At 42.7% G+C, this 24,756-nt stretch overlaps 1 protein-coding gene across 1 annotated transcript in view; it reads right to left on the bottom strand.

Annotated features, from left to right (window-relative positions):
• ZFR2 (zinc finger RNA binding protein 2) overlaps positions 1–24,756 on the bottom strand; it is an 82,435-nt gene that overhangs the window by 32,709 nt on the left and 24,970 nt on the right. The window contains exons 2-6 of the mRNA XM_054013578.1: positions 18,952–19,186; positions 18,081–18,195; positions 6,787–7,005; positions 6,398–6,690; positions 3,875–4,057 (exon numbers count right to left, since the gene is read on the bottom strand). Of these exons, the coding sequence (XP_053869553.1) occupies positions 3,875–4,057; positions 6,398–6,690; positions 6,787–7,005; positions 18,081–18,195; positions 18,952–19,186 (1,045 nt within the window). The remainder of the gene's footprint in view (positions 1–3,874; positions 4,058–6,397; positions 6,691–6,786; positions 7,006–18,080; positions 18,196–18,951; positions 19,187–24,756) is intronic.

Here is a 24,756-nt window from a genome sequence, read left to right as displayed (position 1 = left end):
TGTCTCAGTGTAGAGACTTTAGCGAGAAACTTTCAAAGAATGAAAAACAATCTCTCCTCCTCTTCCCAGCTGAATCAGAACTAGAAAACAGTATCTAGGTATCTTCAAAAGGTATCTTCAAAAGAGATCATTTCACTGAGAGAAAAAACAAATTGCATTAAGCATGAGTTGCCCCAAAAAGCCTGTCACCATTCCTAGGGAGGGTGAGAAAGAAGAAAAAGAAGATGAAATACATCCGGGTTCTCAAATTTTTTTTGGTAACCTCAGAGTGCGGCCACCAACTCTTGCTGGTGGCCGCTCTCACACTTTTTCCTAAAATACTTACTTAAGCTTTAGGAAAAACAAATAAATATGCACATAGACATGTCCAAATCATTGAAATTTATTTATTGCTAGCTAGTAAGTCCATTGTGAAAAGTGATATTAACAAACATACAAGTATCACTTTTCACAGCAGACTTACTCAACCCTGGCAAGCCCGGGGACAAATTAAGCCCTGGATAGGGGGTCAGGGGTGGCAGTGGGGGGTTAGAGCCTGAAGCCCTGCCACCGGAGCCTGGGGCCTGCTGCCACGCAGCCAGAGCCCGAAGCCCCGAGGCCAGAGCCTGCCACCCAAGGGTGGAGTCCCAAAGCCTGAGCCCCACCACCCCTGGGAAGGTGGGGAACTCACTGGGTGTCTGCTCCTCCAGTGTTGTGCCCAGGTGTCTCCAGAGGTGGGCAGGGCCCAACCCCTGCTGGCAGCCCCAACAATTAACACCAAGGTGGGGTGCCCAGGAGCAACAGCGTGGGGGCGCTACTTTGCCCCCCTAACCCTGCCCAGGAGGTTGTGGAGATTCCAGAGGACTGGAAAAGGGCAAATACAGTGCCAATCTATAAAAAGGGAAATAAGGTAAACAGTGAGGTGGCAAAATTTGCAGATGATACAAAACTACTCAAGATAGTTATGTCCCAGGCAGACTGCGAAGGGCTACAAACACTATCATGGGATAAGAGGGAAGGTCCTCTCATGGATTGGTGACTGGTTAAAAGGTAGGAAACAAAGGGTAGGAATAAATGGTCAGTTTTCAGAATGGAGAGAGGTAAATAGTGGTGTCCCCCAGGGGTCTGTACTGGGACCAGTCCTATTCAACGTATTAGTAAATGATCTGGAAAAAGGAGTAAACAGTGAAGTGGCAAAATTTGCAAAAGATACAAAACTACTAAATATAGTTAAGTCCCAGGTAGACTGTGAAGAGCTACAAAAGGATCTCTCAAAACTGGGTGACTGGGCAACAAAGTGGCAGATGAAATTCAGTGTTGATAAATGCAAAGTAATGCACATTGGAAAACAATCTCAACTATACACACAAAATGATGGGGTCTAAATTAGCTGTTACCACTCAAGAAAGATCTTGGAGTCATTGTGGATAGTTCTCTGAAAACATCCACTCAATGTGCAGCAGCAGTCAAAAAAGCAAACAGAATGTTGGGAATCATTAAGAAAGGGATAGATAATAAGACAGAAAATATTATATTGCCTCTATATAAATCCATGGTACGGCCATATCTTGAATACTGTGTGCAGATGTGGTCGTCCCATCTCAAAATATATATATATTGGAATTGGAAAAGGTTCAGAAAAGGGCTACAAAAATGATTGGGGGTATGGAACTGCTGCCATATGAGGAGAGATTAATAAGACTGGGACTTTTCAGCTTGGAAAAGAGATGAATAAGGGGGGATATGATTGAGGTCTATAAAATCATGACTGGTGTGGAGAAAGTAAATAAGGAAGTGTATTTACTCCTCCTAACACAAGAACTAGGGGGGTCACCAAATGAAATTAATAGGCAGCAGGTTTAAAACAAATACAAGGAAGTATTTTTTCACATAACACATAGTCAACCCGTGGAACTCTTTGCCAGAGGATGTTGTGAAGGCCAAGACTATAACAGGGTTCAAAAAAGAACTAGATAAATTAATGGAGGATAGATCCATCAATGGCTATTAGCCAGGATGAGTAGGGATGGTGTCTCTAGCCTCTGTTTGCCAGAAGCTGGGAATGAACGACAGAGAATGGATCACTTCATCATTTTTTCTGTTCATTCCCTCTGGGGCAACTGTCTTCCGACAGTGGCCAATGCTAGGATACTGGGCTAGATGGACTTTTGGTCTGACCCAGTATGGCCGTTTTTATGTTCTTAAGACAGCACAGGGAATTATAGACCAGTCAGTTTAGCTTCAATACCCAGGAAAGATAATGGAGCAAATAATTAAGCAATCAATTTGCAAACACCTAGAAAATAAGGTTATAAATAACAGTCAACATGGATTTGTCAAGAACAAATCGTGCCAAACCAACCTAATAGCTTTCTTTGACTAGGTAACAAGCCTTGTGGATAGGGGGGAAGGAGCAGATGTGGTAATATCTTGATTTTAGTAAGGCTTTTGATACGGTCTTGCACGAGCTTCTCTCAAACAAACTAGGGAAATACGACCTATGTAGAGCTACAATAAGGTGGGTGCATAACTGGTTGGATAACCGTTCCCGAAGAGTAGTTATCAGTGGTTCGCAGGCAAGCTGGAAGGACATATCGAGTGGGATCCTGCAGGGATCAGTTCTGGGTCTGGTTCTGTTCAATATCTTCATCAATGATTTAGATAATGGCATAGAGAGTACACTTATAAAGTCTGTGGACAATACAAATCTGGAAGGGGTTGCAAGTGCTTTTTAGAATAGGATCAGAATTCAAAATGATCTGGACAAACTGGAGAAATGGTCTGAAGAAAAGAAGATGAAATTCAATAAGGACAAATGCAAAGTACTCTACTTAGGAAAGAACTATTAGTTGCACACATACAAGATGGGAAAAGACTGTCTAGGAAGGAGTACTGCAGAAACAGATTTGGTTGTCATAGTGGACCACAAGCTAACTAGGAGTCAACAGTGCAACACTGTTGCAAAAAAGCAAACATCATTCTGAGATGTATTAGCAGGAACGTTGTAAGCAAGACACGAGAAGTAATTCTTCCGCTCTACTCCGCGCTGATTAGGCCTCAACTGGAGTAGTGTGTCCAGTTCTGGGCACCACATTTCAGGAAAGATGTGGACAAACTGGAGAAAGTTCAGAGAAGAGCAACTAAAATGATAAAAGGTCTAGAAAACATGACCTATGAGGGAAGATTGAAAAAATTGGGTTTCTTTAGTCTATGGAAGAGAAGACAGAGGGGACATGATAACAGTTTTCAAGTATAGAAAAGGCTGTTAAAAGGAGGAGGGCGAAAAATTATTCCCCTTAACCTTGCAGGATAGGACAAGAAGCAATCAGCTTAAACTGCATGCAGCAAGGGTGGTTTAGACTCATAGAAGGTTAGGGTTGGAAGAGACCTCAGGAGGTTATCTAGTCCAACCCCCTGTTTAGATTGGACATTAGGAACAACTTCCTGTTAAGGCGGTTAAGTATTGGAAAAAATTGCCAAGGAAGGTTGTGAAATCTCTATAATTGGAGATTTTTAAGAGCAGGTTAGACAAACACCTGTCAGGGATGGTCGATAATACTTAGTCCTGCCATGAGTGCAGGGGACTGGACTAGATGACTTTGCAAGGTCCCTTCCAGTCCCATGGTTCTATGATAGCTGAATTTTTGGTATTACTGTACCAAGTACAATGCTTAGTGTTGAAGCAACGTGGATCTGTAGTCTTTTGTGGTCATCTACTGCAATCAAATCTTGACGTGTTGGATATATTTCTACTTCAACTTTTTTTAATCAGAAATGTTCCCTGGATATCAGTGAGCTACTGTGAACATTTTTAGAAAACCAGCATCCTCTGTTATCAGACATTCCACTCTATATGTCTGCATGAAATGTCCATGGTCCTGTTGAGCTCTCATACCTTCTGATGCTTCGCTCCCCGGATATGTGCTGCATATGCATCTGCTCCTGTACAGGAGACATCACAGAGCTCGCATCGAAGCTGAGTCTGCACCCCACGAGGGCCACAGTTTGCCAGGTTACCCGTCTTCTGAGCTGCCTCCTTCTTTTTGTGCTTTTGTCCTTCCAAGTGCTCCCGGTAAGTCTGCAGTCAAACAGGGAAATACATTCTAAGCAGCAATGTGAAACACTGATATAATCCCAGCACTTCCTTGGAACCATTCATTCGCAAAGACAGGTCATAATCTGTCTAGTTTTAAAGGTAGAAATGTGTGCAACTCAAAGCCTTTTTGTGGAGTGTCCCATTCATTAACACCACTCACAGCAGCAGCATCTAGAGGCATTCCCAGGCAGGTGAAGCAAACAGATTCTTATATATAGTGCTTTACTTCCTCCAGAAGACAATGTCCAACTACAAAACCCATTTAGGCATAGCTAACCACAATATTTACAGGACAATAGGAAGAATGGTTAAAGTATTTTTAATACCAGTTTTTAAAAGTGTCTGGCACATTTCATTATCACTATACAATGGTCTCTCTCAGAGGGAATTATTTTATTGATATTTGATTGGTCTTCTTGGTAGGAAGCAGACAGAGAATACAGGTCACCATCGGAATTAAGAGACAACAGAGCTTATCATAATTATTATAAAGGTAACTAATATTCTTTTTTTTTTTTTAAATATATGAGTTTAACAATGGCATTCCTACAAGATGGTCATGAAATGTTACCAGCCCAGGAACAAATCTACTCACCTGCCCTTTATCATCATCATGATAATGGGAGGTAGGGAAGTGGAACCCCAATATTTTACTTACTCATTAAAAAAAGAATTACAGTTTGACCCAGATGTTAGCTTTAAAGTAGTATTAAATACTATATTAGCCAATCTAAAAGAATTAGCTTCCTATACACAACTCTAAAAAAGCTCAGATTTTCTCATTCATTCCAATGGCAAGATGCATTTCCCATGGCTTGATTACAATTATTGATAATTATATTATTTATAATTATTATAATCATATTAAAATGGCAGCTCCCTTTAGTGGATTTAAGACGCTTTTAGACTAAGCATTTTGGAGCAGGGACAACTTCCTTTGTATTTATACAGCAGCTAAAACATTGGGGCCCAATCCTGATTTAGGCAATGTTATGATAGAAATATTTAATAATTAGCTTCAGTTTTATTCAATTAGAAGCAATGGACAGAATATTACTATTGTACTGCAGCGTCTCTAAGCTGTGGAAGAAATCCCCATGCTTTCAGAGCTGGACAGTCTGACTACATTTTACTGTCACCATAAGAGAAGGACGCCACCACAGAAGTCTATTTGGTATTTCTTAGGATTGCTCTTGTTGAAACCTTATAGGACAGCTTATAAGAGACAATAATTTCTCTCCTGAATGACCCTGTCTGCTTCTTCAGTTAAATGCTATATGCTCTAGCTAAGCAGAGAATTCCAAGAACAAAGGCAGAAAAACACCACTTCAGATTTATATTCAAGCCTATTATTATTATTTTTTTTAATAGCACCCCAAGAACGCACTAGGTGCGTGACAGTAAAAACACAAAAATAAGGCCCCTGCCTCAAGCAGCTAAATCTAAATTTGAGACAAGACACAATGAGTGAGAACAACAAACAGTGCAGAGGGACATTATGGCTTTAAAAAAAGTCAGGCATTTACACAGGAATATCTAATAAACACGTCTAATAAAATCTGCGTTTATAAAAACTTAACACACTTTCTTGGTCAATACCTTGTTCCAAATTTACTTTCCACTCTATAGGTTTAAGCCTTAGAGAACCTGCTGGCTCATTATTAAATATGTTTCCTCACACCTTGACTGAACTGTGGGGAAAGGAGCTAACCAACGGAGGGCAACATTATCCAGTCCAGCATTCAGCCACTAGAAAGCTCCATAATGCCAAACAAACTGAAAAAGTACAAACTAAGGTCAGGGAGACTAGGCTGGCTGCCTATGAACAGAGGTGCAGCAGACAGGAGGCAGCAGCCTGGGAAATGGCTGTGGAAAGGCGGCCAGGCAGCCCAGGAGACAGGGTTAAGGGACTGTTTTCTTTATTGGAACTGTCAATAGGAGATGGGCCTATGATAGTTTCACTGTTTATTTCTGGCAGTTGTAGCAAAATAATCCTGCATTAACTACTTAAAATCTGAGCGTTAATGAAAATCCACAGAAAAATAGAGTCTGTACAGTCTAGTTCTTGGAGAGCCTACAGTACTTGCCTCCAAACTCACAGTACATCGAGCAAACAACCAGACACTTAGTTAAAGCTTGTGAACCACAACATTACATCCTGCAATAGTGGGAGATTGGTTATATCTATTTTCTGCGATGTTTCCATTAAGTCACTGAAGAGGACATACTGCAGATCAATAGGACACCATCTGCTGAACTATATGACTGGGGAGGAAGTGCAGGTTATACAGAGTGGACACATGGGTAAAGGAGATTGCTAACCTGTGGACCAGCACAGCTGATCTTGCAGATATCACAGTAGTGAAGCTGAGGCTGTTTAGGGGGCCCTTTGGGTTTCAGCTGTTTGTTTTGAAAAGGTGTTTTTTTGCTGAAGCTGTTGCTAGAGTTGGTGGTGGTGCTGTTCACTGTGCTGCTCCATGAAGAAGAGCTCGTAGATTTCGGTTGCTGTGGCGGGGGTGGCGGCTGCTGATGCTGGGCCTGGGGCTGCTGAGGTGGCTGATAGTAAGTGCTAGCTGCTGTGTATGCTGTGGCATCATAACTGGAGTAATTTGACCCTAGCAGGCAGAAAGAAAAGGGAGCAATTTTATGAGGGTTATAGTCGAAACAAAGAGAATTACAGTGCAACACCTGCATGACAGCTACCTCCTTACCAGAGTATGATGCAGAAGTGGAGTTGTATGAAGAGGAGGGGGTGTACGAGGAGATGGAGGAGGCAGATGCATTCTGCTGAACAGTTGTTACTGTTGGGTAGGCATTGTAGCTTGAAGATGTGGCGCTCACTGTTTGAACTGGCTTAATTGTAGTCACCTGTCTCTGTGGCTGGCTCTGACTATAAATACCACTAGATTGACTGTAGCCACCTTTGGAGCCTAGAAAGCAAACACACAAGTTCACCTTCTTGCAAAACTGAAGACAGATACATGTGCTTCTAAACTATTACAGTCATCTCTCTTTACTAATAATAGATATTTGCTAAACAAGACACTGGAAATGTATAGCAATTGGGTACAATCTATACGATGAGAGACTGCAAAACATATTAGCCTGGAAAGAAGTGAAAGATACAGATGAATAATCGATCAGTCCTTCCCTTTTCCATTCTTTCACAATAAAAAAGCATGAGGTCACTCAGATTAATAGCAGGCAATTTTAAAAACTACAGTAAATGAGGGGAGTTTTTTTTTTTTCCTTACCTGTAAGTTTGGTTTCTCATAGTGGAACTCACAGCTGGGTAGGTTCCACCCACTCATCCCTGGAGATAGCTGGCTGATTTCAGGTGTAAAAGGGAGACTCCAATAACCAGTTGCAGGACAGGAGACACCCCTGAAGATCTATTCTCAAGCTTTCATACAAATTGGTTAAAACTGGAAAGAGATATTTTTAATGCACCAAATAAGACACACTCTCTTCTTAAAACAGTAGATGATTATAAAAAAGAATTCATACTTTAAAAACTAGACCTAGGAAGGGTTCCTCTGGATTGGTGGATGTCCCCACTATGAGAAACCAAAAATGTTCTTCTCTCATTCACAAGGACCATCCAGCTATCCAGAAGACTCACTGCTGGGATCTAGCAGGCAGTAAGGTAATGAATGTTGCCAGAAACAAGATAATGGCCAAAAGGAAGGCAGGGAACACCACATGCACTAGAATTTTTGTATTACGCTCTTAAATATCAAACGCAACTTGTTGAACCCTATGGCTGAAGGCTGTATCCATTGACGTGAAACTTTTCAGTGTTGGATGAAAGAACACACATAGACCATGTAGTTGCCTTGCAAGTTTCCTGCTTCAAAGCACCATTGCTTTCTGTCCAGGAAGAGGAGCTCAGCCTTGTCGTGTGCATCATGAATCCTTTGAAAGAATCTTTACTAGGTGTGAGGTACCCTTGCTTCATTGCCAGTCTGATCCATATGAAAATTGTAGCCTTTGAGGTTTTCTTGCCTATCTTGTAGGTGCCTTATATGACAAGCAATGCATCCGACTTCTATGATTTGGCTCTATCCAAGTAATATTTTAGAGTGCTCCAAACATGTAAAGTATGCAGCAATTTCAATTGCAGCATGAATTGGTCTGGGACAAAAATGAATGAAAGGCAGTCTCTGAGATAGAAAGACAAATTACCTATGGGCACATTTGTACCAGGTCTGAGAACCATTTTGTTTGGAAAAATATGCAGATACTGCTCAGATAGATAATGCTCCCAAACAGAGAAATTTGATCCGCTGAGACAGAATACATAAATAAGGCTGTTTTGAGGAATGGTATATAAAAAAACCATTTGGATAAGGGTTTAGAGATGGCTTTGTTGTAGTTTGTAGAACTAAGATTAAATTCCAAATTTAAAATATATGACATATTCTTGGGAACAGATACAGCTTTTAAGGAATATGTCCCATAATAATGGGGAGCATTACTGTTAACTTCCTTCCTGAAGACAGACATCTTAGTGCTGAAAGTCGAATAGACAGGAAAATAGGGCTTAAGCCTTACTTGCATCTGGCCATAAGGAACTCTAATATGGCTGAACTGGAAGGTGCCAGAGGCTGTCTGTTTAACCCACACCCACTTGGCATGGTGCTCTGTCCCCCTCTAGTGGTGGCTAGGTTACATAGAGGTGGATAAGTCTAATACAGCCTTGGACATTAACAGAATCTTTTTAACTCAAGCAGTAAAGTCTTGTACAACAAGACCCAGACGTCCAGCTTCGATCCCTGCTTCCAATAACTCACACAGGAGAGTGGTGTTACATCTCTAGTGCACAGTCTACACTAAATGAGAAAATATGTTCAATATGCCTTGATAAGAGCAGAAAGTAAAGTTCTTCCTAGATCACTAATCTCAGATTCCAAGCATTCCAGCCTCCAAAGATCTGGACGGAGGAGAGAGGTTGGAAAGCTGGAATGGTTCTCTGCATCCAGTAAAGAAACCAAAACCTTCAGGGCCAAAAAGTGACTTTAAGAACCATTCTTGCTTTGTCTAATTGACTTTTCCTGGCACCTTTGGTTAGGATGTATACAGGAGTTGGCCATTCCATGTGATGAAGGTGGTGTCCATGTGGCAAGAGCCTCTCTGGTGCTTTGAGAAGATCTTAGTGGTCTTGTTTGTCTGAGACACGGAGAGATCCAAGTGTGGAGCATCCCAGGCTGATATCAATTTCAGAATACAGTCTGGTCCAGCTCCCAGTACTCAAGAGACAGTCGATGGGTTAGCCAGATGGCTTGATGGTTTAACTTTTTTGATAGAACTTGTTTTGATTGCTAGCTGCAATAAGTTTGTTTGTGTCCTTTAGTAACAACTATTGGTACCTCCGTTGGTGCACATACCCATGGCTCTCCCTATTATCATCATCACTCTAGTATAACTGGGCATTATTTTCAAGTAACAAACTGCTTTGAGTTTTAGACAGTTATGTTTAGGGTAGTCTCTCTTTTTGAACATTTGCAGTATGAGGGTTCACATCTCTCTTGGGCACCCCAACTTGACAGGCATTTTCATCATCTTAAGCTGGTGTGGCTCTGAATGAGGTTTGCCTGCCAGGAACTTTCCCAACACCAGAACTACCATTTTCACAGGAGTGTCAACACATGATCCAGTTCTGCCAGAGGAGAGCTTACAGAGGTAAATAATTTCCCGTTAAGCAGTTTCTATAAAGGGACTAAGATTCTAGTCAGTTATGGTCCGTACCATCATTTTTGATGATCTGTGATAAAGCTGAATTAGACAAAACTACTGAAATTTGTCCATGGGTAAGACTACAGTGCTGAAGGATGAGAGATGGAAATCATTCTGTGAGGGAATTCCATGAGTTTTTGGGATAGACAGTAAAACCATACTGCCATAGAAGTTGTATTGAACTTGGTGAGTCTTACAAGCCTTTCTGCATTTTGAACTGTTTTGTTTATTGAGAGATTGTCAAGATAATGATAAATCTGTATCTCATAATTTGGACATTACAAATACCATGAGATTTGAGAAAATTGTTTGGAAGGGAAAATGGAGATAGGCAACGATTGGCATCTTGTTTCTGGATTTAAAAAAGTTCCATTCAAAGTCTTGTTTTCCTAATTCAGAGGAGAGAGAGATCCAGCAAAAGCCTCTAGTTTGTTTTGACATCACAACTCTGGAACAGTTTCCTGAACATTGTTCTTCGAGAGGGACTGGAGCTACTGCTTTTAGTTTTCTAAGTTCTGAATGCATTGTTGCACTGCTAATTTTTTAGTTCAATTTGCAGGGAAGAAAAGGAGGAAAAAAAGGAGGAATTTGCTGAAACTATCAGATATCCTTCACTTATTACCTCTAGTCCCTATTTGTCAAGACAAATAGTTGTATCAACCTAGCCACCAAAACATCCTTAGGAATCCTCCAAAACAATGAGAGGCCACGAGCTGGCAGATTAAAGAGACTCTGAGAAGCCCTGTTTCTGAAAGGATCCCGGGACATCCTCATTGAGGAACTACATATGTATTTCCCATGTCTGAAGGCATGAAGAAAATTAAGAGCTGGTTATAAATACTGTAATGTCCATCCAGGTCAGTGATCCAAGTTCATGCAAGAGGTCCGGTATCCAGGAGATCCAATCCAAGGGAAATGTACAGTGTAGTAGCAGGTGGAGTCAGACAAGGCAAAAAGACAGGATGAGATGGGGGCAACAAGACAGAATCAAACAGGGTCCAAGTAGCAACTAATGGGAAATGGCTTGATGATCCAGAAAGGAAGCAGGAAGTTTATATATAGTAACCAACCAGAGTCAAGATCATGTGGCCAATCAGGAAGCAGAATCCTGGAAGCTGGCCCACACAAGTCTGTGAATTCCCTGTTAATTGGATGAGTTGGTGTGGTGTGATGGCCAAGGCTGCTTTCCAAGAACCCAGTGGGCCTGGCTTCGAGACCAGGCCCAAACAAAGGAGGTTGATATCAGGATTGACATCAGTATATTAAAAAATGACTCTCAATGATCTTGCTGTTATGAAGAGACTGCTCAATTTTGAAGAGTTATTAAAGCTTTTTCTTTTTCTCAGGAACCTCTCAATAAAGATCAAATGAAGCTGGGTGAGATTTGAGCTAGCAGTCAAATCAATGGCCAGTGTTCTAACCTACAAATTTCTTCTTGCTATAGCATTGCAGAAAAGTGATGTCAGAAAAAAACTTGTTCCAGCAAGCATCATAACTCAACGAAAGCTCTTGGTTATTTTGGAAAGATCTCTCAAAGCAAAGGTAGCTTTTTATCCATGACAGAGAATGCTTGAACAATACTATACCAAGTAATTGAAGCTCAAGGCAACTCTTGCGCTTCACTTTAGCATTTTTTTAAATTTAGAGGCCTTAATAACCAGCAGTATGGATGGAGTCTTTTCCAAAATTATGTGCCAGGACCAAGAAGCTGTAATCTGATAATGTGTCTTCCTAGAGCTTGTAGAGTTTAAGATAAGCCTTGCTGAGGAACCTCTTGGCAGGTGAAGTCCTGAATCATGATTTTCTGAAGACACTAGTGAATACTGCATTAACCTTGGATTTCCTCATCTAGAGTGCATTTTTGAAACACAAGAATGCTTGGTCAGCATTATCTGCCCAGTACAAGTTGTCTTCTTAAATGCAGTTCTATTCTGAAAAGTGGCTAAAAAAATGTCATCATGCAGTTCCATGTTTATTGTGTCTCCATATCAAATTTATGCAGTTTAGAAATATTATTTCGTAACAGCCCTCCCTGCAAATTTTACATAGGCTAATAAAGTTGCATAGGTTTGAGAGCAGAATATGGCTTAATATATATATTACTGTCGATGCACAAAGGGAAAAAATAACCCAACTAGACATGCCAAGAGCCCAGGCTGAGTTTGCAGAGCTGACAGTCAATCACACAGTATTTTTTGTCCTTTGTAAACTGAGCAAACGTGATAATCAATGAGACACAAACATGGAAGCCAACAAAGTGTACATAACACAGACACTCAATTTCAGAGCAGAATTGCACTTTAGAAGTTGTCTAAATCATCCCGGTCAAGAGTCATCTGGTATCCAAGTCAAGGAGTTCACGTTGCTTAAAAAAAAAAAAAAAAAAAGCAATTCTAAACTACTAAGATTTTCTGGTTTTTGCCTTCATTCCATCTTTCCTCTTTGGCAATGGTGGTGAAGAGGAAAGATGGCGATTACTTTTTGGATGAAAGGGATTAAGAGCTCTTATCTTTTCATCTTCATTTAACTCTTAACCCAAGAATGGGGAACACAACAACATTTGATGGCTCTGCTTCTTTCTGAATTGAGAATGGTCCCTAATGACCAGAAAAGGGGTATGGACAATCTCCTAACTCCTCCCTATAGGTTCAGGAGAGATTACAGCTTTCAAATAATTGGATGCTGACTTTTTTCCTTCAGAATGAAAAAACAAATTTAAAATAATTATTCCTACGCCATTAAGTCCTGGTCATAATAAGCTGTTTTTGATGGAATTAAAATTTGGCCTTGAAGGAAAAGCTTTAGTGTACTACGATGGCAGAAGGATGGAAGTAGATGGCCAGACACTGCTGAGTTGACTTGCTAGCATATTTACTGCCTTTGGAAGCAATACTTTTAACAGATCATTTGCTGTGTCGTTTGGAGAGGCCCTTGTCATCACAGCCCCACACTCCCAGGAAGGTGGAAATGGCTGAATTCTACTAGATTGCATTTTCCCTACCGGATCTTCACCTAACCATGAAGTTGAGGGAAAAGAAATCACAAAATGGAGGACTTGCCCAGTGGTGCTAATGCAAAGGTAGAGGAAGACCATTGCTGGGAATCTTCCCTGAAGCAAGGCAGAGGAGAAAAACCGTCAATAAAGAGAGATTGCTGCAGCCAAAATGTTTCTTTGGCGCAGAAGCAGGACCAGCTCAGCCAAGAAGCTCCTCTGAAGTACCACGTCAGAGGCCCAACCACCACTTCGGCAAAGCAGAGGAAAAACAGAATGCAGGAAACAGGAGTGTTCAAGAGATGGGGATGGCTTCCCAGCAGGGGGAGTAAATCTGGAAGAGCCAGCCAAGAAGGTAAGAAGAGCAAAGTGCTTCAGAATACAGCTAGCACTGAGCACAGTGGCAGCTCAATTGCATTTGGTTATCAGAATCTCCTCTTGCCACCAAAAAGTCGAGCCAGCTGCCTCTGTGGACGAGTGGGAGAGACCTACCCAGCAGTGAGTCTTCTGGATTGACCGACGGACCCACATATGAGAAACTTCTTCACAGAGCATGTAGTTAACCTGTAAAATTCATTACCCAAGAAGCCAGAGAACTGAATATTGCAGCTGGATTTCAACAGGATCTGGAAAAATTTATAACCAATAATAATTTGTAGTTACATATGCTAAGATGTGGACAGTCAAATTTCATCCTTCAAGGATCACTGCAGAGGCCAAGAATAAATCCTCCCTTCATGACCATGAATACAAGCAATTGACTGGGTGTTTTATAATTTTTTTTGCCTTCTTCTAAAGCTTCAAATAATCATTGCTACAAGCAGAATACCAGACTCTAAGGACAACTGTTCTCATACATTATGGCTAATCCTATGTTCTTAAAATGCCTGATTTAACCATCATCCTACATGTATTCATTTTCACTCCACTTTGGGGCCTTAAGGATTCCAGAATAATGAGGCAAAATTCTCATCAACTTCAACAGAATTTTTTTCTGAGAAAGGACTTCAGGACTTAATGTGAATAATTTCCTATGTCCATTTACCTATAGCAATTGGTTCCAAAACCTTAAGTGTGTCATGGATTTGTAGAACCCTTGAAAAGCCTCTAGCCAAAAAGTACCCTTGAGCAAAACTTCATAACAAAATGCTTATTATGGTATGTTTGATTTGCTTTTTAAATAGAATTATTTAACTAGCTGAGTTAAATATGAAAAAATTCTGAATCAGAAAGATAATCTAGTGCTGAAAATATAGTGACCCAATTTGATCCTCAAGGGAAAAGCAGCAAGAAAACAAATTTTTAATATTAAATATGCTCTCAACAGGACATGAGCGCAATACCTTTGAACTATAATAAAAAATGAACAGAATCATGCAGACTTATTCCAGTGGGCTAAAGAGACTTCAGTTATCCATGGGAATTCAAAGCTATTATTTTCCCCACCAGAGGGAACCTATACAGTCACAAAAATGAAACAAACATTTAGAATTCACAGGTTTTAAAGTGAATCCTAATTCCTAGTAAGTTACCAGGATCAGATAGTATTCACCCAAGAGTTCTGAAGAAACTCAAATGTGAAATTGCAGAACTACTAACTGTGGTATGTTTCAGAGTGGTAGCCGTGTTAGTCTGTATCAGCAAAAACAACGAGGAGTCCTTGTGGCACCTTAGAGGCTAACAAATTTATTTGCGCATAAGCTTTCGTGGGCTAAAACCCACTTCATCAGATGCACAGAGTGAAAAATACAGTAAGCACTATATATATGAAAAGATGGGAGTTGCCTTACCAAGTGGGGAGTCAGTGCGAACGAGACCGATTCAATTAAGGTGGAAATGGAAGTGGTATGTAACCTATCATTTAAATCATCTTCTGTACTAGATGACTACTCCTGAGGGCATTCTGTGCCAAAAAATTAAAAATTCTGCTCCAACAAAAATTCTGCACATAATATTTTAAAATTCTACAAAATTCTGCAAATTTTATTTGTCAAATAAATGTGGAGGCTCCAGCATGGCACTGGCTGCACGGGGTGGGAGATCACTGTGCAGCTCCACCCCTGGGACACAGATTCAGTGGTGAGGCTGCACCCAACCCTGACACAGCGCAAGGACTGGGCCTGCCCCAGAAACACCCCAGGACCCTGCCCCTCCATGCCAGATGTATCAGGCGTGGGCGGGCAGGCTCAGCAAGACAGGATCCAAGTTTGGGGAGGGGGGAGGGAGGGGCTACAGGTGTCGGTTGAGAGGATTCTGTGTGACGCAATCTGGGTGTAATGGTAATGCAACTTTGCAAGGGGGTCCAGGTGAAGGTGGTTGGGGCTCAGCGAGGAGGGGGGTCTGGGAGGGATAGAGCTTGGCGGGGGGGTCTTGGTGTGAGGGACTCAGCGGGGGGGGGGGGGGGGAGATGCTGGGGGAATGTAGCTCAGTGGGGTGGGGATTCAGGTGCAGCTGGTTGGGGCTTAGTAGAGTGGGGATCCAGGTGCGGGTGGCTTGTCAGAGTCATCCAGGTGCAGGGGAGAGGGTTTTGAGGCGAAGCAGGAGAGTCTGGGCGTGAGGGGGTCTGGATGCATGGGGGTTGGGCAAATGGGGGAGCAGCACCCTGTACAGTGATCCTTCCCCTGCAGCTGATGAGTGATGGGTGCAGGAAGCGTGGGAGGGAGAGTTTGCAGACCTTCCTACAGACAGGGGATAAATCTGGGGGTGGGTCTGACCCGGCCCTGGATATCATGCAGGGGAAGAGGAAGTCCCGTCCTCCCCAGTCCAGGGTAGGACCCACCAGCTGGGTCTTCCCCAGTCCCGCCCCACAGTGATTTACCTCTTTGCTGGCTGCCCTAGGTACCTGAAACATACTGCTGGGGAGGGTCTCATGACTGCTCTTGTTGCTTCCCCATCAAAGTCATTTTTCTGTGGGGAAGCAAAAAAATCTGCAGGGGACATAAATTCTGTGCATGCGCAGTGGCACAGAATTCGCCCAGGAGTAAGATGACTGGAGGATAACTAATGTGATGCCAATTTTTTAAGAAGGCTCTAGAGGCAACCCTGTCAATTATAGGCCAGTAAGCCTAACTTCAGTACCAGGCAAGTTGGTTGAAACTATAGTAAAGAACAGAATTATCAGACACATAGATGAATACGATTTGCTGGGGAAGAGTCAACATGGTTTTTGTAAACGGAAATCATATCTCACCAATCCACAGAATTCTTTGAGGGAGTCAAATAAACATGTGGACAAGACTGATCCAAGGGATATAGTGTACTTAGATTTTCAGAAAGCCTTTGACAAGGTCCCTCACCAAAGGTTCTTAAGCGAAGTAAATTGTCATGGGATAAGAGGGAAGGTCCTTCCATGGATCAGTAACTGCTTAGCTGATAGGAAACAAAGGGTAGGAATAAAAGGTCAGTTTTCAGAATAGGGAGAGGTAAACAGTGGTGTCCTCCTGGGGTCTGTACTGGGACCAGTAATGTTCAACATATTCATAAATGATCTGGAAAAAGAAGTAAATAGAGTGAGGTGGCAAAATTTGCAGATGATATAAAGCTATTCAAGGTAGGTAAGTCCAAAGCTGACTGCGAAGAGTTACAGAAGGATCTCACAAAACTGGGTGACAGGGCAACAAAATGGCAGATGAAATTCAATGTCGATAAATGCAAAGTAATGCACATTGGAAAACATAATGCCAACTATACATATAAAATAATGGGGTCTAAATTAGCTGTTACCACGCAAGAAAGATCTTGGAGTCATTGTGGATAGTTCTCTGAAAACATCCACTCAATGTGCAGCAGCAGTCAAAAAAGCAAACAATGTTGGGAATCATTAAGAAAGGGATAGATAATAGGACAGAAAATATTATATTGCCTCTATATAAATCCATGGTATGGTCATATCTTGAATACTGTGTGCAGATGTGGTCGTCCCATCTCAAAAAATATAAATATATATTGGAATTGGAAAAGGTTCAGAAAAGGGCTACAAAAATGATTGGGGGTATGGAACTGCTGCCATATGAGGAGAGATTAATGAGACTGGGACTTTTCAGCTTGGAAAAGAGATAACTAAGGGAGGATATGATTGAGGCCTATAAAATCATGACCGATGTGGAGAAAGTAAATAAGGAAGTGTTATTTACTCCTTCTCAGAACACAAGAACAAGGGGTCACCAAATGAAATTAATAGGCAAGAGGTTTAAAACAAACAAAAGGAAGTATTTCTTCACCCAACGCACAGTCAACCTGTGGAACTCTTTGCCAGAAGATGTTGTGAAGGCCAAGACTATAACAAGGTTCAAAAAAGAACTAGATAAGTTCATGGAGGATAAGTCCATCAATGGCTATTAGTCAGGATGGGCAGGGATGAAAACCATACTCTGAAGTGTCCCTAGCCTCCGTTTGCCAGATGCTGGGAATGGGCAACAGGGGATGGATCACTTGATGATTACCTGTTCTGTTCATTCCCTCTGAAGCACCTGGCATTGGCCACTGTCAGAAGACAGGATACTGGGCTAGACAGACCATTGGTCTGACCCAGTATGGCCATTATATTCATAGCAAAGTCTGTGCAAGCAAAGATGCATAGGAGTCAGTTTTGTGCTTTTTGCGTCCTCAACAAAAATGTGACACTATCCCTACATTTTTTACTATAATTTTCTCTACAAATAGGGCATGCTGTATATATTTTATATTTAATTATATTTCAATATGTAAATACACCCAGAGGCTTGAGGAATGGGCTTGATTTTTTCTAACTACTCATGGGCTCCTAGTAAATTATTTTTCACCTGACATTTGAGTAGATGTACTTAACCCATAAAAGGAATGATCTTCCAAAGTGTAATATTATAAGTTACTTTTCACATTCTTATCAAATCCAATTCTCTATAAGAGCCAGTATTTCCAGCTTGGTTTCAAGTCACCACTGTGATTTGTATTTATATTCTATCAGTTCATGTCATATGTAGACAGCTCTCTTTTTCTTATATGTATGAAGATAAATATTTGTGCATTCAGATTCTTACAAATTTTTTTTTTTTTAAACATTAGTATGAAGTAACATTTGTGTTCAAGTTATGACATTTAATGAAAATGCCACACCCATAAGAAAAGATTTAAGGCATTTTCCAAAGTTGCTAAAAAGTCTAATTAAGCTACTTTTGACATCTTACCTGCAACTGATACCCTGCTGCCAATAAACCTTTAACATTTTGAACCTCCCAGGACTGTACATACTTTGAAATAACACTAAAGTTGTGAACACTGGGTTCCTGTAGCACTCACTTGACTGGTAGTACGAGTCTGTGGCAGTGTGTTGAGGCTGGGTAGCAACTGGCTGGTAGTACTGTTTGCTCTCATAGCTGCTTGCAGATGTAGACCGTCCATAACTGTAACCATCCTGTATATGAAATTCCAACAGAACAAAAAAGAAGCCAAATTATGAACATACAGCCCAATGCTACAAAAATTAATAGATAAATTAAGCATTCTTTAGCAAATTGATAGCCATTTTGGTAGAGTCCAATTAATTGCTAAACTTTTTTTATGCATTCGTTCATGTCAACTGGGGAGAACAAGTCAGTTTATAATAGAAAAAAAATCAAAAAGCCACCCAGATTTCATTCTGCAGCTCTTGTTTCAAAGTTGATAGTCCTTAGACTTTAGGAAATTAAAACTATGTATGTTCTTAGATTTTTACCTGTTTTGGCTCTCTAGTAATTTGGTTTGATCCCTCAGCATTTGCTGATACATATATAAATGTAGTGCTTTTATGTGTAGTCAAAAAGGTATCAAATATACTAGAGCCCGCAAGTCCAACATCTTGAAGGATTTATCAGAAAGAAATCCCTTAATACCAATATATTAATTTTATAATTAGTATCTGTATTATCTTGGTGCCTGGAAACCCCAATTAAGGATTGGAATCCATTGAGCCTGTACAAATGTAGCATAAAACACAGTCCTTGTCCCCTTTTCAATTAAAGATTGGAAACATATGGAGTAAAAACAAACAAACCACAAAAAAAAAAATCATACATTACCAGCCTTATTCTGCTTCCCAGACAAAAATGTATACGATGCAATTAACGTGGACAAATGCTGCTCAGATAAGTTACCAATTAAAGTATCACCAAAAGGTTTCGTGGATTGATACCTGGTAGTTTGGTGTTGTAGTAGGCTGGGGGGGAGGTTCCTGCGGCCGAGTTCCATAACCATAGTCCTGTCCTGAATGCGATTGGTATACTCCATAGGCAGCAGTTGCAACTGGCCTGGCAGCCTGCACTGTGGGAGCATAAGATGGCGTCACAGTATGTGCCACCCCAGGAGCTTGCTGGACAGTGTAGCTTGCCGCAGTGGTTGGGTGGGAATAAGCTGTAGCAGGTTGAGTGCTGAAAGACAAGACAAACAATTTAAAGTCTACAGCATCTCAAGGTTTTTAAACTGAGGCACAAGTTTCACACAAAATCTGACACTACATTTTCATCTCATCAATCAAGCTAGTAAACATTATATATGTATCCTTTGATTAATACTGAAATAAAGTTAATGTTGAAACTCAATACTATGATCAAAACTGGAATTCAGATAAAGAAAGGAAGGATGCAAAGAGGTGTGTTACTAACAATATATTTCTGTACAATCTGACATCATTTATCAACTAGCAGCTTTATTGGGGTAAAGGGGAGAGTTCTAACTTCCCTGATTTTAGAATATTAATTCCCATGGTTTGATCCAGGAACAAGTCATTTTGAACCCTTTTTTCCAAGTCCTCCAATTCAACATATATCTTGCTCTGCGGCCAATTACATTTTCATACCACAACTGTTATACCAGAGTACAAGGGTAAATAACATGGGGAAAAAAATGTCTCGTCTCTAACACACTTATGGTATACACAGAACTTCATCCAACTGTAGGGCTAACAACAAAAGGCCATATCCTTAATTAATGTAAACCAGCTGAGCATCTGGCCCAAGGATGACAGAATTTGGGCTCCTTCAGTTTACCTTTCATCGTTGGTTATTTCTCCAATGAATCTCATTTTTCTGCACATATTAAATACTGTCATTTTATATGCTGCTATACAATTGTTTAAATATACATGCTCTCATCAAAATGTTACCACCACAACACCATACAGGTTTAGAGATTGGTTAGCATGATCTGTTCTAAGACCAAGACAGTGCAGCCAACAGCATTTAAGCCAGGAGACCCCAGTAATTTAAGTTTAGTGTCCATTAAGACAGACAATAACAGAACCAGCAATTCTTTGAAGCACTCAATTCCAAGTGTAAATTTATTTAAAATTCCCCCACTTAATTTAAAGCAGTGCTACTTGTTCCTAATCTAGTCACTGATAAACCGCATATTCAGGCAACCTTTTTCTCCCATGACACTCACTCTCTGTTTTCGGAGAAGGATTCTCCATTTGCAACATCACCACATCTCTCTCTCTCTCTCTGACAAAAGTGAACTAGTCATGACTCTTTCTGGAGCAGCCACTCCAAGCTTCTGCCAGAGAAAGATGCTAAGAGAAATACTATAGAGGCAATATGCTACTATGCTATCTTACGTACTTATATGGCCTCCATCACCTCACAATCTTTAACGTGCATTTATCTTCACAACACCCTTGCAGGGATGGAAGTTCTATTACACCCATTTTACAAATAGGGAATTGAGGCACTGGAAGACCAAGTGATTTGCCCAGGGTCACACAGGATGTCTGAGGGTGAAGGAATTGAAACTGGTTATTCCATAGCACAGGCTAGCACTTCAGCCATTGTCCCATCTTTCCTCTCACTGCACTTCTAGTCCAAGGAATTCTGGGTACTATAATGCCTCAAGATCACACTTGTCCATTAAAACTAAAATTAATGGGAGCTACATACGTGTTTTCAGAATATTCTTCACACTGAATTTAGAACTCAATATTACTGTTTTATTTGAAATAGCCTAGATGGCCTTCTTCTCCCCCATACACACTCCAAACTGTGCATACTGTACTACTGTCTGTTTGGTACATTTGAAAGTGTTCTATATTATGTATTTTGCGGTTACATTCATCCTTCTTCACTAAAAGTACCAATTAAGACAAAGATTGTATCACTGGTGATAGCTAATTTTTTAAACTTGTAATTTTTGTGTGGGTATGAGAAAGAAAGAGATAATGTAAACGGAAACCAAGATAAAGCATGCTTGTGACCAAACACCTTCCCAATGGTTGGTTATTTATCAAGCATCCATAGACACACACACAAATAAGGGGTGCTTATTCAACAAAATGAGAGCAAATTAAAATACAATTAAAACTATGATTAAAAGCCATCCTCCCAAAATTCAAACAGATAATGTAAATAAGACGGTTACTCACCGTTGTAACTGTTGTTCTTCGAGATGTGTTGCTCATATCCATTCCATTAGGTGTGTGCGTCGGAGAATTTTCTACCCTAGCAACACCGGCGGGTCGGCTGTGGAGCCCCCTAGAGTGGCGCCTTCATGGCGCTGAATATATACCCCAGCCGACCCGGCGCCCCCTCAGTTCCTTCTTGCCGGCTACTCCGACAGTGGGGAAGGGGGGCGGGTTTGGAATGGATATGAGCAACACATCTCGAAGAACAACAGTTACAACGGTGAGTAACCGTCTTTTCTTCTTCGAGTGCTTGCTCATATCCATTCCATTAGGTGACTCCCAAGCCCAACTTAGGTGGTGGGGTCGGAGTGAGACATTGCTGTGTGCAAAACCGCTGATCCGAATGCAGCATCGTCCCTGGACTGCTGCACTAGTGCATAGTGAGCTGTAAACGTGTGGACTGATGACCAAACCGCCGCTCTACAAATATCCTGGATCGGAACTTGTGCCAGGAAAGCAGTCGAGGAAGCTTGGGCCCTCGTGGAGTGAGCGGTGAGGTGCGGTGCTGAGACGCCTGCCAGGTCATAGCAAGTCCGGATGCAAGACGTAATCCAGGAGGATAGGCGTTGTGAGGAGACCGGTGAGCTTTTCATTCGGTCGGCCACTGCAACGAAGAGTTGCGTCGTCTTCCTAAAGTGCCTTGTGCGGTCAATATAGAAAGCCAGGGCCCTGCGTACGTCCAGAGAATGCAAACGTTGATCCTGGCGAGTAGCATGTGGTTTAGGATGAAAGACCGGGAGAAATATATCCTGGTTGATATGAAATGGAGAAACCACCTTAGGGAGAAAGGCAGGATGTGGACGAAGCTGCACTTTATCCTTATGGAAAACTGTATAAGGGGGCTCGGATGTAAGCGCCCTGAGTTCAGAAACGCGCCTTGCTGAGGTGATGGCTACGAGGAAGGCTGTCTTCCAGGATAGGTACAAAAGTGAACAGGTGGCCAGTGGCTCAAATGGAGGACCTGTGAGCTTGGAGAGAACCAGGTTAAGGTCCCATGTCGGGACGGGCTGACGTTGTTGTGGGTACATCCGGTCTAAGCCCTTGAGGAATCTAACGACCATCGGGTTAGAGAATACCGAGGACGCGAGTTCCCCTGGGTGAAAGGCTGATATAGCGGCCAGGTGAACTCTAATTGAAGATATCGCCAACCCCTGCTGTTTTAGGGAGAGGAGATATTCCAATATGAGAGGAATAGGTGCCTGTAACGGGGACGTGGCTCGTTGTTCGCACCAACAGGAGAACCGCTTCCACTTGGCCAAATACGTGGCTCGTGTTGAGGGCTTCCTACTGCTCAACAGAATCTGTTGGACCGATAGTGAGCATTGTTGTTCTGTCTGGGAGAACCATGGAGCAGCCACGCCGTGAGGTGAAGAGAATGCAGGTCGGGGTGACGCAGTCGGCCGTGGTCCTGAGAGATGAGATCCGGACATAATGGAAGCGGGATCGGTGTCCAAATCGAGAGTTCCAACAGTGTGGTGTACCAATGTTGTCTCGGCCACGCTGGAGCGATCAGAATTACCTGTGCCTGGTCTCTGCGCAATTTGAGCAGTACCTTGTGGACCAGAGGAAACGGAGGGAAGGCATAAAACAGGTGGTCTTTCCAGGGAAGGAGAAACGCATCCGAGAGGGAGCCCGGAGCTCGACCTTGTAGGGAGCAGAACACGTGGCACTTCCTGTTGTCTCGAGATGCAAACAGGTCTATCTGGGGAAACCCCCACTTCTGGAAGATGGAATGTATGATGTCCGGACGGATGGACCACTCGTGCGTCTGAAAAGACCTGCTGAGTCGGTCCGCTAAAGTATTCTGGACTCCAGGGAGGAACGATGCCGTAAGATGGATTGAGTGGGCGATGCAGAAGTCCCACAGGTGAATGGCCTCTTGGCATAGAATTGACGAACGTGCTCCTCCTTGCTTGTTGATGTAAAACATGGCCGTGGTGTTGTCGATGAGAACTAACACACAACGGCCACGTAGGAGATTGAGAAATGCCTGGCACGCCAGGCGCACCGCCATCAGTTCCCGAACATTGATGTGCAGGGCTAACTGAGATGCAGTCCACAGGCCCTGAGTATGGTGTTCGTTGAGGTGGGCGCCCCAACCCAGAGATGAAGCGTCTGTAACCAGTTGCAGAGAGGGTTGTGGTGCGTGAAATGGCATCCCCTCGCAAACCACATTGTGATCTAGCCACCAGGTGAGGGAGGTCAGGATCGAGTTCGGGATCGTGACCACCATGTTCAGGCTGTCCCGATGTGGGCGGTATATCGATGACACCCAGGTCTGGAGTGGGCGAAGCCGAAGTCTGGCATGCCTGGTTACGTACGTGCAGGAAGCCATGTGACCCAGTAGGGTGAGGCACGACCTCACCGTGGTAGTTGGGAAGGCCCTGAGCCCTTGAATGAGGCTCGTGATGGTACAAAAGCGGTTGTCTGGCAGGATGGCTTGTGCACGTCTGGAGTCTAGGACTGCGCCGATGAATTCTATTCTCTGGGTAGGTTCTAGAGTGGATTTGTCCTTGTTGAGAAGGATGCCCAACTTGTTGAATGTGTGCACTATTATGTGGACATGATCTCGAACTTGCTCTTTGGTGCGACCGCGTACCAGCCAGTCGTCTAGGTACGGGAACACCTGTATCCCTTGTCGACGAAGGTACGCTGCCACGACAGCCATACATTTCGTGAACACTCTTGGGGCCGAGGATAGGCCGAAGGGAAGGACTGCAAATTGATAGTGCACTCTGCTTACCACGAATCGCAGGAAGCGTCTGTGAGGCGGGTAAATTGCGATATGAAAGAAAGCGTCTTTCATGTCGAGGGCGGCGAACCAGTCTCCAGGATCGAGGGAAGGGATAATGGCCCCCAAAGAGACCATGCGGAACTTCAACTTTACTACGAATTTGTTGAGTCCGCGCAAGTCCAAGATGGGCCGCAGACCTCCTTTGGACTTGGGGATCAGGAAGTAACGGGAATAAAATCCCCTGCCCCTTAACTCTATCGGAACCTCCTCTATGGCCCCCATGGCAAGGAGCATAGAAACCTCCTGTATAAGAAGTTGCTCGTGAGAAGGGTCCCTGAAGAGGGACGGGGAAGGGGGGTGGGAGGGGAGGATAGAAGAAAACTGGATAGCGTATCCCCTCTCCACCGTGCGGAGGACCCAACGGTCCGAAGTTATAAGGGACCAAGCACGGTGGAAGTGGGAGAGGCGATCCCGAAAGGAGGGGGCTGGATCCTGGGGGATGACTGGGGCGCCGTCCTCGACCGCACCTTCAAAAGTTCTGTCTAGGACCTGAAGGTGGTCTTGGTGGCCCCTGGTTCTGACCGGGTTGAGGGCCAGCCCATCTTCTCCTACCACCTCGCCCTCGCCTTCTGGCAGGGTCCTGTCTCTGACGAGGTGGAGGGGGGTAAAAACGTTGAGGCTGGGGCCTAAATGGTCTGCGCTGGGGACCCGCAACATGCATCCCCAGGGAGCGCATGATTGTCCTGGAGTCCTTGAGGCTCTGCAATCGAGAGTCCGTCTTCTCCGAGAACAACCCCTGTCCTTCAAAGGGC

Source organism: Malaclemys terrapin, chromosome 24 (genome assembly GCF_027887155.1).
Source record: "Malaclemys terrapin pileata isolate rMalTer1 chromosome 24, rMalTer1.hap1, whole genome shotgun sequence".
NCBI lineage: Eukaryota > Metazoa > Chordata > Testudines > Emydidae > Malaclemys > Malaclemys terrapin.
Note: the sequence above shows the minus strand (reverse complement) of the source record. Positions and strands in the feature narration are given on the sequence as shown.